We start from the raw sequence: 12,915 nt of genomic DNA, 5'->3' as shown, positions 1-12,915 counted from the left end.
AACTTTGTGCAGCTCTTTTTAAGCACAAGGTAATGTTTATTTTATTTTATTTTAGAAGCTTATATAGCGCTTGAATCACCCCCGAGAGGGTCTCTCCGTGCTGCGGTCAGGCAGTACTAGGGCTACAGACAGTTAGGCCACAAAGAGTTCCATTTTCAGGAGTTTCCTAAAGCGTAAGTGTTCACCACAGCTGCACAGAGTATGGGGTAATGAGTTTCACAGCCATGGGGCCCTATGAGAGAAGTCTTTGCCCCCTGAACATGATTTTTTCACACAGGGAATAGTAAGAGGATTTTTCATATCCGAGTGTAATACTCTGCTGGGCTGGTAGGGAATAGGTTTCTGAGCTAAGTAGCTAGGTCATTTGCCATATAAGGCTTTGTGGACAGTACAGCACACTTTGAATATAATTATCTGGCAGATGGGCAGCCCATGGAGTTGCTGTAGGAGGGGAAGAGAGGCTGTTCTAGGAGGCATATTAGTAACCAAGCATGCCACCGTGTTCTCTATAACCTGTAATCTATTTAGAAGAAATTTGTTGGCAGCTCCAAAAGCTCATTGCAATAGTCCAGGCGACTCATAACCAGGAGGGAAAAGACTCTATGCAGCAAGCGTAATAGTTAAAAGCAAGTCCCAAAGGTAGCCCCCTCTTGGTCCTGGTTAGACAGTGTCTGATCTAAGTAAACACCCAAGCATTTTACCACCGTCTTAGGGACGGGCAGTCCCAGTGGTGTAACGTAACTTGAGGGGGCCCCCCTGCAAAGTACATGGAGGGGGCCACCCACTCTCTGCGTCAGTCAAGAGCTCTCAGGCCAGCAACCCACCATACTGCAGGGCCTTCCCTCAGCCATAAAAAAGCATTCTGGTTCCTCCATTGGTCACATTTGTACTTTCAACAGGCGATTTACAAATATAAGTAAATACTGCTGCTGCGCCCTCCAGCAAAGTTACATAACACTGCCTCCAGCCGGCCCAGCAAACACATCCTCCTACTTGATGACCCACCTTCAAGCGAAGCCCGCTCAGTTAACCACCTCCAAACACAGAACACTGCCTTCGTGCCTGCTACTAACACATCCATTAACTCTACTCTCACCCCTACGTAACATGCAGTTATGCTTTTCCGCCCGCCTTTAAAACCACCCCTCGGATGTCACTGCGAACCCGTGACCGCCGCCCACTGCTTCCCTGTCCACCACCGGCAGAAAGACTGATGACTGATTCCCATCTAACCACTGCCTACCAGTAAAGACAGAGCCTGTCAGCTGTTGTCCTCCCCAATGCCCCTGTAGTAGTTTAAAACATGTTAAACAATCTCTTCAACTGACCACCCCAAAACAGTTTTTCCTGCTAGCCTCTACGGCATCAAAGCCCTTCCTGCTACTTTTCATCCTCTGCTTGATGCACACAATAATTTTAAATACACAAAGGGTCCAAGTTTTTGATTCCTCACACCAACATTAATTTACACTATGTACCTCACTAAACCATACCTCCTGTCAAAGGCAAACCTGATCCCATGTGTAGCACCAGTCAGCAAGTACCCAAAGGACAAACACCAGAGAGAATGTGTGATTCATGTAATTAAACCTATAGTGACAATGCAGCATTTCCCCACCCACTTTCAGCCTAGCAAAGTCTGCAACCGCACAGTAGCCATCAATACCGGCAACATCTAAAGCGCATTTCCACTTCCTTTCAATGGCAGCTCCTGATACATATACCTATGACTTCTGGGTGGCATAAACCACAGACCACAGCATTCTTTTTCTCCATAAGCCTAATCGAATGCTGTAGTGGACGCGTCTCTTCCCCCTTCCTTACTAATAACTAATGGAGGATAATGAAAAAAATGTATAGTACTTTCTTATGCAAATAGTGTATCAAGCACTTGCTGTCCGTAGTCCTCACCAGATCCATATGTATCAATATGCTGTTATTGCACCTACCTGTCAACCCTATTATTATCTGGAGATGTTTTTTATTCCTTTCGTGAACTGGGAAAAGCAATACCGTGCACGAAAACAAGTCCCTTTAAAACATTTGCTACTTATACAGGCTCGCAAAGCACATACTTGTTTTACTAACTGTCGTTGTAAAGCAAACAGGTAACTCATTCTAGGATTGGAATTACTGCTTAGAAGTGTGGAAGTTAATACTGAGACGTAGGATTATTTTTTACATGTCTGCCAGACACTTGTTCTTCCCTGCATGCACACATGATGCAAGAATACAATTTAGCTTAACAAATTGTTCAGAAATGTACCGGAAGGTAAAGAAACAGCCCAGTTTATCCCATATGACATAAAAGCCTTAGCGTGCTCAGCTTATCCAAATCCACGCCACCTAATTCGGCCCTGCCAAGTACCACGCATATGGCGTTAGACTAATGCATTCCAGTGTGGTGATCCGCATCACCGCACTGGAATAAAAAATCACGCATAACAGGCATCACGCCTCCTCGGGTACCAGTGCTGCTAATCAATGCTTGTGTAGTATTATTTCCATGTGGCCGCCATCTGTTTTCAGTGACTTCCTGTAGGAAACTGTTTCTATATATATTACACCAAAATGAGGTATAGTGTGTATAGAGTCCAGGTGACCCCAGAGGTAGGCAGAGGTTAAAGTTAGACAGAACCTTACTCTCTATTTGTGGTAGAGTGGTCGAGCAGTAAGGCAGTATCAGAGGACAGTGGTGAGCATTTGATGTACACACTCAGTCAGCAAATGAATTCACACACTCAAGAACTGAACTCTAGGCCAATTGTTTTTGTATAAAAATATATACTGTTGTTTTATTTTTAGAACCAAGCAAGCCTGGCACAGGTAAGCATTAAATACTTTACAGTAATAAGTTGCTGATTGTAGAATAGTTTGAAAATGCAATAGGAATTGTACTTTGTTCGATTTACAGGGTAGCCGTAGGTTGCAATACTTAGCAAATACAGTATATTGAAATTAATAGTCTTTTTCCTTAAATTACAGTTAAGTTACTTTTTACGTTACTTTTCTATCTCAGTGCTGGATGACTAGATTCAGCACTGGGACATTTCCTGCAAACAGGTAAGTAAATACATTTCGGTTATTCATGTCATTTTTAAAGATTATTTTTAGATTTCAAAACTCCACACTTAGAAACTTTTTGGAAGAAAATTGTCAATGTTATCCTATGGAGGAAAACCAGGTTATCGGTTCACAGGTAAGTTATCAACTGTGGGAGTTAAGGTTCTGGGGTTAGACTCAGGGGTATCCCAGGGTCAGTGATGCACTCTTGTTACACCCTCAGCGGCACTAGGGCGGCCGGGCGGAGAGTGATGAGGATCAATGTTATCCCATGGAGGATAGGGGGCCTCCGGTTAGTGGCTGCTGGCAAGCTGGCCACTTGGTTGTGGAAGCAAAACTCCTAGGGTTTAGGTCAGGGCAAATGGGGAAACAGTGGCACTGAGGCGGCCGGATGCAGAGTGCTGTTTCGACGTCGGGCGCCCTTTTGTTTTCAATTGAGAATCTTCGGTTTGCAAAAGCACTGCAGGCAGGGAGACAAAGTACTTCTGGGTGTGACCACCACTTTGAGAGGTATGTTGGGAAGTTAGGGGTTGGTTAGGCACTGTCGGTTTGGGCACACAAAGCTGTGGGGCATTGGGTGCAGGGGTACCTTTTGGGGGTGGATCTTCTTACCAGCTCCTGGTCGCGGTTAAGGAGGCCTTCTGGATATAGACTGCAGGCGTCGGCTGGAGGCTTGAGGCAGATCAGGGGTCACCAGATCTATGTTCAGGATTGCCAAGGCGACCTCCTCGTGGTGTTTTTCCACTCGAGCTCGGGCTGGGATCGGCGGGCGCAGAGTGGGATGGATTTGCGGTCTCCTGCTACTGCCAGAGGTTGCAGTTGAACAAATCGGTTGTTCACGGGAGAAGCAGTCTTTGGAAGTGAAGGCAAGCAGGTCCTCCGGGGTTTTTGAGCTTGCTGGCTGCAGGACACAATGGGATTTCGCAGGAGCAAGTTTGAGGGGAGACAGGCCTGTAGGGCTAGGGCCAAGTCAGTGGGCATTAATACTAGATTTAGGAGTGTTACAGGTAGGTAGAGGTCAGGGACCAATGGGTCCCTTCCCTAGGGTGGGTGCAACCCCTATTGTGCCACCCTCCAGTGGTAGGGGGGCAAAGCCTGTCCCTGGTTGGTTGAGTCCCACATCCTCAAGATGGTGGTGACTCGGAGTTGTGCTTCATCTTGCCTTCCCCACCTGAGGGGTGGAGTTGGCAGAGGTGGGCAGACCTCTCTTCCTCACTTGTTTTCCCCATGGTTCTCCTGCCCAAAGTGTGGGCAGAACCAGTGGGGACCAGTTGCTGAAAGCAGCAAGTGGTCTGGGAAGCTCACAAAGGTGGCAATCCTTTGAAGCTTCGCCTTTGTGAACCCTGCCCATCCAGGGGGAGGAGGCTTGGCACCTTGTCCCAGGATGTGCATTGTTTCAGGCCCGAGAGCAGCAGGCTCTTGACCCAGGGGTCCAGAAACTTGTCTGTTGGTAGCAACCTAAGCAGCCACTCAGTCAGGACACTAGAGGTGTTTTTTTTCAGGGGGCATCTCTGAGATGCCCTCTGTGTGCATTTTTCATTAAATCTCACACTGGCATCAGTGTGGGTTTAATGTGCTGAGAAGTTTGATACCAAAGTTCTCAGTTTTTAGTGTAGGCATTATGGTGCTGTGGGGTTTGTAATGCCCAACTCCCAGCACCATATACTCTTAATGGCAGCACTGCACTTACAATGTCTAAGAATGGACTTTGACACTGTAGGGGTACAGGGTACTCATGCACCTGTACCTTCACCGCTGGTATGGTACACCCAGCTAGAGGGGTGACTGGTCTATGCCAAGGTCGTGGGTTGTAGGCATGGCACACAGGGATGTGTGCCATGTTGACTCTTCATTTAGTTCTGCACCAAAACATGCCGCCTGCAAAGGCAGTGTGTAAGTGTGGTGGTACAGGACCTCTTAAGGTGGCACAATAAGGGCTGCAGCCCTTAGAGGCCTTCTCTGGTCACAGTGGCCTGGGTACCTGTGGTACCATTTACCAGGGGCTGACCTATGGCCAGAGATGCCAATTGGGTTTGTTTTGAGGAAAGAACACAGGCACTGGGGACCTGATTGGCAGGGACCCAGGGCACACCAAGTAAAAGTGCATCAGTAATCTGGCAAAAAGTGGGGGGTACTGCAACAGAAACCCTCTTTCCTACCCTTTCCCTGTCTCCTATACGCGATGCGGTACATTTCGTTATGCAGTACAGCTGCCTGTGTGGTAGTCCTGTAATGAATGTCCCTTTTCTATGCCCACAACATTTTGCCGTATTTCTGTAGTATGTCCATAAAGTTAGGTCTCTCGAGGATTTGTTGCAGGTGCGTGCCATGCACCGGCAGCACTACGATGGTAGCCGTTTCAAGTGCGACATATGCAAGGACTGGTTCCTGATGGGAGCTAGGGGCTTGAGAAGGGCACCGAAGCTCTGGAGTGGGTGATGTGACCCGGGATAACCTTTGCCTCCCGGCGGGAAGCAATGTGCAAAAACGGACGCTCTGCATGGAGGAACCAGAATCTAAGATTCCAACACGATGACATCACAGCGCTTAAGTGCCCAATTTCATTGCTGTTTTGTTGTTGGGGGAATGAAAATAACAATGAGTAAGTATTAAAGGAATAACATGCAGGAGTCTGTTTCCAGGCTGATTCCTACTTGTTTTCTTTGAAACTTTCACATGGCAGTAATAGCTACTTACAGCAGCAGACATACCGGAATGAAAAACAAAAACGTTAATTGTGAAGGTACCGTGACCCCTGTGACCTAGGTGTATTGGTAACTCTTACCTGTGTCAGAGTGTTGATTTCTTCAGATGCAAAATAGATATATAGCTGCACTGATTATGTTATGTTATTTTAATTTATTAGGAGCAACGGCTACCCAAGAGGGTTTCCCGGCGCCTGCCTGTAAGGAACAGAAGGGAATGAAAATAAATTATTGGTTAAATAACCAGGGGGCATATTACCAAGGGCCTTATCACCGCTTTAGCGGGAATTTTTCCCGCTAAAGCGGCGATAATTTTATCGCCCTAACACCAGTTAGCGATAGCTATTAGGAGATAGCGATCATCTTGGGGCCCACTTTGCATGGAAGCGATAATTATCGCTAATGACATGCAAAGTGGGCGTGCCAAGATCTTAGCGACTGGAAACAGTCGCTTACATCGCTATCTCCTATTACCTACTTTTGGAAATAATCGCGCTAAGCGCGATTATCTCCAAAAGCTAACGCCTGCCCAGAGCAGTTCTTATCCATGTTATCCAATGGAAGGTGGATAACATGGCTAGGAGTATTGTCACGATAATGCATGAATATCGCTGATTTTTCAGCGATATTCATGCATTTCGCAGGATTTTTACCGCTTTTGAGATAAACCTTGGTAATATCAAGGTATCTCAGCGGTAAAAATCGTCGGAGCGCGGCGATATAATTATAGCCGCTAACCATGCAAAGCGATAATTATCGCTATTGCTTGGTAATATGCCCCCAGGTTTTTAGGCATTTACAGAAGTTGCCATAAAGAGTTTCAGTGCGACGCGACATAGGGAGAGAGTTCCATAAGGAAGGCCCCAAGCAGGCAAAAGAGTGGCCGCCCATGCGTAATCGTCTAACTCTTGGGACCGAAAATTCACATGAGTGGCAGAGCAAAGCACGCGAGAGGGCAAATAGGAATGAGCCAGAGCCCCCAAATATTGTGGGTGTTACACTGAGTATTTGCTAAATGAGTGACAATGGTTGCCGAAAGCGCTACTGTACCCAGGTGACATTGTATTGATACAGCACAATAACTCTCGGAGTGTATAGACATAACCTCCGCTCCCCTTACTGCCATGAATTATTGCCCCTTAGAGGGTTAGCGCATTCAGTCATCTCTCGTAGTTCCACCTGTTACTATGGTCAGTCACCTCGCTGCAATCCAACACCTGTTGGCACTCCTGCGGACCTCAATGCTCCTCTTTTGACTAGAGTCCATCAAGAGGCATGCTCTAACAGTCTACTAAATTGTCTCATCCAGCCTCTCAAGTTTGGGCCTCTGCCTGCTGGTGGCATGCCCATTAGGCCCAATTTACACATACACGAAAGAGACCTCAGGTCCCCCTCCGTCCAGCAGGTGTTGTAATACTGCACCTACAGACATTGCGCCACTGACGAGCTGATTGCGCCGAGGGTCTAGGTGCCTACCGTGGTTCAGGGAGCTGTGGCCTAACTGTAGTCTGGGAGCATCAGAGGCACCAATACACCTACTGCTTCAGGTGTGGATCTCCCCTCCTCTCACACTCCTGGATAAATGGACGAAACACTTCAGCCCAGGGCAGTCTAGACCACATAGTCCTAAAACATGTTAGATCCCAGTTGCACCCTACCTCAGACAGAAGATCACTGAGGAGGCACTCGAGGGTAAGTCACTGGGTCTTACTGTGAATTTAGTATCCCAGAAACGGACTGATTACTCATAGATGAAAGCAGCTCATTTTGGAAGGTTTAATCTGAACACAGATTAGCATTTAAAAACAACTTTGCCGCATTTCTACGCAGAGTAAACAGACATTATGGGAGGCCTGATTGGACCTTGAATGAACTGCCACTTTTAAAGTGCTGGAGTAAGTGTAACCTGGTGCAGGACAATCTCTGATTTCTGCAGAGAACATCCTATGTATTTATTTTGTAGAGTTACACTAACATGTAACTGATGGAAAACTGCTTGGCGCTTGCAAGTTTGCAAAGAGGCCTGGCAGGCTGATCACCATGAGGGAGCAGAGGACTACACCTCAATTAGAGCACATTTTCACACTGATTCTGTCATTGATGCCAAGGTTTCAGATTGGTAAGTGTGACGTTTTCATAATTTAACTGTAATACATTCACACAGTCTTACTCTGCTCAGTTTTTAGTAACCTGCTGTTAGTGAACTTTAGTTCAGTGACTTTCTTAGAGTTTCTAGTTGCTCAAATGGGCGTAATTTCTAATATTTATATGTTTCCCTCCTCTTCATTGCTTTATTTTGCTCACGGGAAAGTGTCACTCATAGTCATTGAAATGTCACTCATAACTACACTGAAATTATGAAAATGTCACACATCGTAATCTGAAACCTTTGCAGCTATGCTAAGTCTACCACACACAGCACATTTGAACATCTCTTAATTCCATGCCACACAATTCTACTATAAATAATTTAACCCTACAACATTCCATACCACATAATTCCAATCCTAAAAATTAAAAAACACATATTTACACTACACTCCGTACCACATAATTCAACATCACATAACATTCCACACAACTTAATACCACTCCAAACCACATAATTACACTCCACACAACACAATTCAACTACACATAATTCCACTTCAAACTATATAATTATACTTCGCACAACATATTTACACTACACTCCAAAACACATATTTACCCTTCACAAAATACAACCCTGCAACATGCTGCATAATTCCACTCCGCACAATTATACACCACACCATGCCACATAATTCCACATGCCACACAATTGCACAATTCATCCCAACAGAATTTATCACACAACATAATTACACTCTACATAATACCACTCAGCTCCACATAATGTACCTCCACATAATTATGCTCTTCTCCATATTGCATAAAGAGACTCCACATAAATCCATTCTATGCCACGTAGCAAAATTCCACATAATTACACTTCACACCATGCCTCATAATACAACTCAACATCATTTTCACTCAACAGCGCACACTTCCACGTCACACAAATTCAACTCTACACATTTCCATTCCACACCACATAATTAAAAAAAAACTACATAATTCAAACCAACAACTCAATTAAACAACACACCATATTCATCCAATTTACACAACAAAATTCCACATCATGCTACAATATTTAATAGCACACCACATAAGTAAACTCCACTACATACCACTCCACAACACAAAATACCATGTCAGATAATCTCACTCCAAGACACACAATCCCACTCCATGACACACAATCCCACGCCACCTAATTCCAGTACACTCAATTTCACACAATTACTATCCACATAATTACACTGCACACCATTCCACATTATTTCACTACACAGATCCAACCAACACAACACAATTCCGCAACTAACAATTCCAATCCAAACCATATATGACTTGCATATATGCAAATGCATATATTGCAAAACCATATATTGCAAATGCTTGTTTACCTTCCAATGCGACCCAGCAGATACTGTTCCTGGAGCTGCAATCCTTCAGCCCCTGTCAGCTCTCCTCTGTGCTGCCTCCTCCCTTCTCAGAGGCTGTGAGTGCCATGTGGAGAATGCTGTCTCTGGGGCCCCCCACCCCCATCCTTTTTCCGGGCCTGGCTTTGACTGAAGAGAAACAATGTAAGTTGTTGCATTGTTTCTCTTCAGTCCTGGGTCAGCCCAGGAGATCAGGGCAGGCTGCTTTAGAGGGAGAAAGGCTTGCTTTAGAGCAAAGCAAGTCTCTCTCACAGCTCTCACTTCATTTACTGGAGAGTGGGGGCCCCCCTGCCCCGCGGGGGCGGCGATGGTGTTTGTTATGACCCTGGGCAGTCCCCAAGTCCGCTGGCCACCAATCAGTAGACCAAAGTGCCCTGGCATTATCAAACAACATAAGCTCCATCTTACCAGCATTTAGCCGGAGGTAACTCTGTCATCCATGGGCTAGTTAAAAAAATTGTCTCGAATCCACACCCAGAGAACGGGATAATCTCAATACAATTTTCTGTACCCATTCACAAAGGCAGGGTTGGTAGAAGGTTGCTTTCAGATACCTCACTAACATGAGTATTAATTAAGCCGCTGATTAAAATACATGAACATAATTGATAAATCAAGGTATGATACAAATCTCACTTACATAGCTCTGTTAATGCAATTTTTCTGCAACTAGGATAATATGCATATAATGTTAGCAGAAACTGCTCAAACTCAAATGTCATACAGTTCCATGAATTCATGTCATTAGACATGAGTTAAATGTAGGCATTTGGAAATCTGTTAAAAAACAATTCTTGTGAATTGGTCCCTGTGTTTGCAGTTGTACATTATACTCATAAAAAGTTGGGAAGTTCTACCTACCTCAAGATAGACCACCCACGGCATGACTAGTGTAGCCACCAGAAGATCGGCCACTGCCAGGCTAACTATCAAGTAGTTGGTGGTGGTTTGAAGCGCTTTTTCTCGCGAGACAGCTATGCACACCAGAACATTTCCGAAGACAATGACGAAAATGAGAAGGGTAAGGAGCATGGCATAGTAATTGTAGATAAACTTTTCACCGATGTCGGATCCATTAGTCCTGTTGTTAATGTCATCATTGTACAAAGACAGGTTCAAGGAATCCATGAAGGTGAGAGGATCACTTTCCAGTCCAGCTCTGTCACAAGCAGAAACAAAAAAAAAACTCCATAAATACTGCATCACTTTGCATTGTTACAAATGCCACCTTTTCAGTTGTAAAAGAAATGCATACATTATTTTTCACCTATTGGCATCCTCCCTCCCAAATATTGTGACATTTTTCATACAATTTCACAATGTAGACAGTTTTGCACTCACTTATTAGAGTAGGGCTGTGAACATCACACACATCCGATCCATGCAGATTCTAAAATGGACTGTGAGCAACAGGGAATATCCATGACATCAGTGGAATAACTGATCAACAACAATACTGGATGAATACTTTTTAAAGTTCAGCAGAAGAGTTTGAGAAGGAATAAGAGCACAGTTGGCACTTAAGATAGGAAATAATGAATGTATCTTTCACGGTGTGGCCATGCAGAGCTGCATAGTGCATCAAGAAAATTAATTGGATATCCAATACCAGAGCAAAGCCGTCAGGGAATACTTCACATACCTCAACTATTTGGAAAAACTGAGAAGGAGAAAAGTTTTAAAATGTCCCCTCCACACAAGTCATTACGTTTTTTCAAATCTCTGCAAAATTTTAATTTAGTCCTTAATATAAACTTTTCGGCATTGTGAGAAAAAATCTTAAATTGCAGACTTCAAACGAATAAATTTCAGCAAGATCTTGCCTTTGTTGTGAGAATAATTTAACTAGAAAAGAATATCAACAAAAATTCCAGTTCATTCATATTTTTGTGAAGTCTAGAAAACTCTAGTTTCTAGAAACTTGCACATGTTTACCACCAGTGTCCACCTTTCAAGATAACGCTTCTGCCACTCAGCTAGGGTAAGGGGCACTTGGCTGGCTACACATGAACACATTAGCACATGCAAGTACAGGCTGCACCTATGAGCCTCCTGATGTGCGCAGCCCTGTATAGGCACACAGCTATACTGGTGGAGAGAGGATTCTACAAGGTTAGACGTTGGCCTGGAAGGCCTTATAATATTAGTGGGCATTCATAGGTAAGGCCAGTAGGGTTTACTGGTATATCGCAGTGTCACTGAATTATACAAATAGGGGGAAATCTGCTGTAAAAAGCTGTTTAGCTTCCATTAGGCCTACAAAGTCCTGTGAGGTACCAACCGGGTGAAATATGTATGCCAAGGTTAAATATGCAGATCCCAAACATCTACATGTACTCCTTCTGGGACTATATTGAAAGACTAGGCCATTCAGAATTGTCATTTCTTTTTAGCTCAGCTTATGAACAGTGCCACTTTGGAGGCCATGAAGCCTGTTGAAAAAGCTCAATGTGCCTTGGGTTAAACCCCAGGAGCAAAATGAGGCCAGAATAAAGCAAATCAGCCCAATGGGGCCCGAGATATATGAGTGGAAAGGATTTGAGCTTTGAACCCTGGATCGCACCAGAGTGCACAGGGATCCACCGCAAGTTTCTAAAATGAGCCCAGGGTGGGACAGGAGGTTGGTGCTAGTTCCATTAATATTTTATAACCCAAGAGGGGCATGCATGCAGCTGCCATCCCAGAGTCTTACAAGCCCGAGGACGCCGTCTCCCAAGTCAGCATCTGCACAAGTGGGGCCTGGGACCCTATCCCCGGGTTGCAAAGATGATGGAAGACTGGCCTGCTTAAGGAGAGTGGTCTATATCCTTTCCCTGGGCCACCAGAAGCAGAAAAAGAAGAGGCAGAGCACCATTGTGCCCCAGTGTCGGTTGGCTCACCCCTGATCACCATGTCTGGGAGACTGGGGCAGCCACCACTAAACCTGCCTGCATAGAGAGGGCAGGGAGAACACAGCTGCTGGCTCCTGCGACTGTGTAGGAGGGCATCTGGCAAGGCAGCCAGGGCTCCCCCTAAGACCCTCAAGAGGGAATAGTCCTAGGGTATTAAGAAAAAGGTAAAGCTTGAAGAAACGTAGACGCACAACATGAGGCCACACACAACAAACCTGAGCTGGCTGGGCAGCCCAGAAATGTACTCTCCTCGCTGACCACACAGAAATGCATGTCAGGTTGCCCTTGGAGGGACCAGGCACCCCCAACACAACAAAGAAACAAAAGATAAAGACGTTATGGTGTGCAAGGCCCTGAGCAACTATAGGAGGCCTGGCTGAAAAAGCTGTGTGGGGCTGCAGGAGTCACAGCAGCTTCCGTTCCCAAAGGAATTCAGAAACTGACCCTAAATATGCAGGGTCAATAAATCCATGACCCTCAACTTTTTCAGAGAGATTTAAACATTTCAGAGGAAAGAACATTTGGACTACAGTCTGGGAGTGCATGGATCACTAGAGGTTGGTTTTAGGGCTTTTGGTTTTCTGGTCTAAAGTGGTTGAAGGAAAACAAAGAAGCTTGTAATGTTGTTTGCAATTTTCTATTGGAAGATGTATTGATGACAGTGATTTTTGCATATGTTGAAATTCTTTATTGATAGTAATGATTGCAGATGACTCATGGTTATTG

General features: G+C 44.9%; 1 protein-coding gene across 1 annotated transcript in view; it reads right to left on the bottom strand.

Annotated features, from left to right (window-relative positions):
• Nucleotides 1–12,915, bottom strand: part of DRD2 (dopamine receptor D2) — a 1,149,771-nt gene that overhangs the window by 464,559 nt on the left and 672,297 nt on the right. The window contains exon 4 of the mRNA XM_078682355.1: nucleotides 10,160–10,457. Coding sequence (XP_078538481.1) covers nucleotides 10,160–10,457 — 298 coding nt within the window. The remainder of the gene's footprint in view (nucleotides 1–10,159; nucleotides 10,458–12,915) is intronic.

Source organism: Lissotriton helveticus, chromosome 3_1 (assembly GCF_964261635.1).
Source record: "Lissotriton helveticus chromosome 3_1, aLisHel1.1, whole genome shotgun sequence".
Lineage (NCBI taxonomy): Eukaryota > Metazoa > Chordata > Amphibia > Caudata > Salamandridae > Lissotriton > Lissotriton helveticus.
Note: the sequence above shows the minus strand (reverse complement) of the source record. Positions and strands in the feature narration are given on the sequence as shown.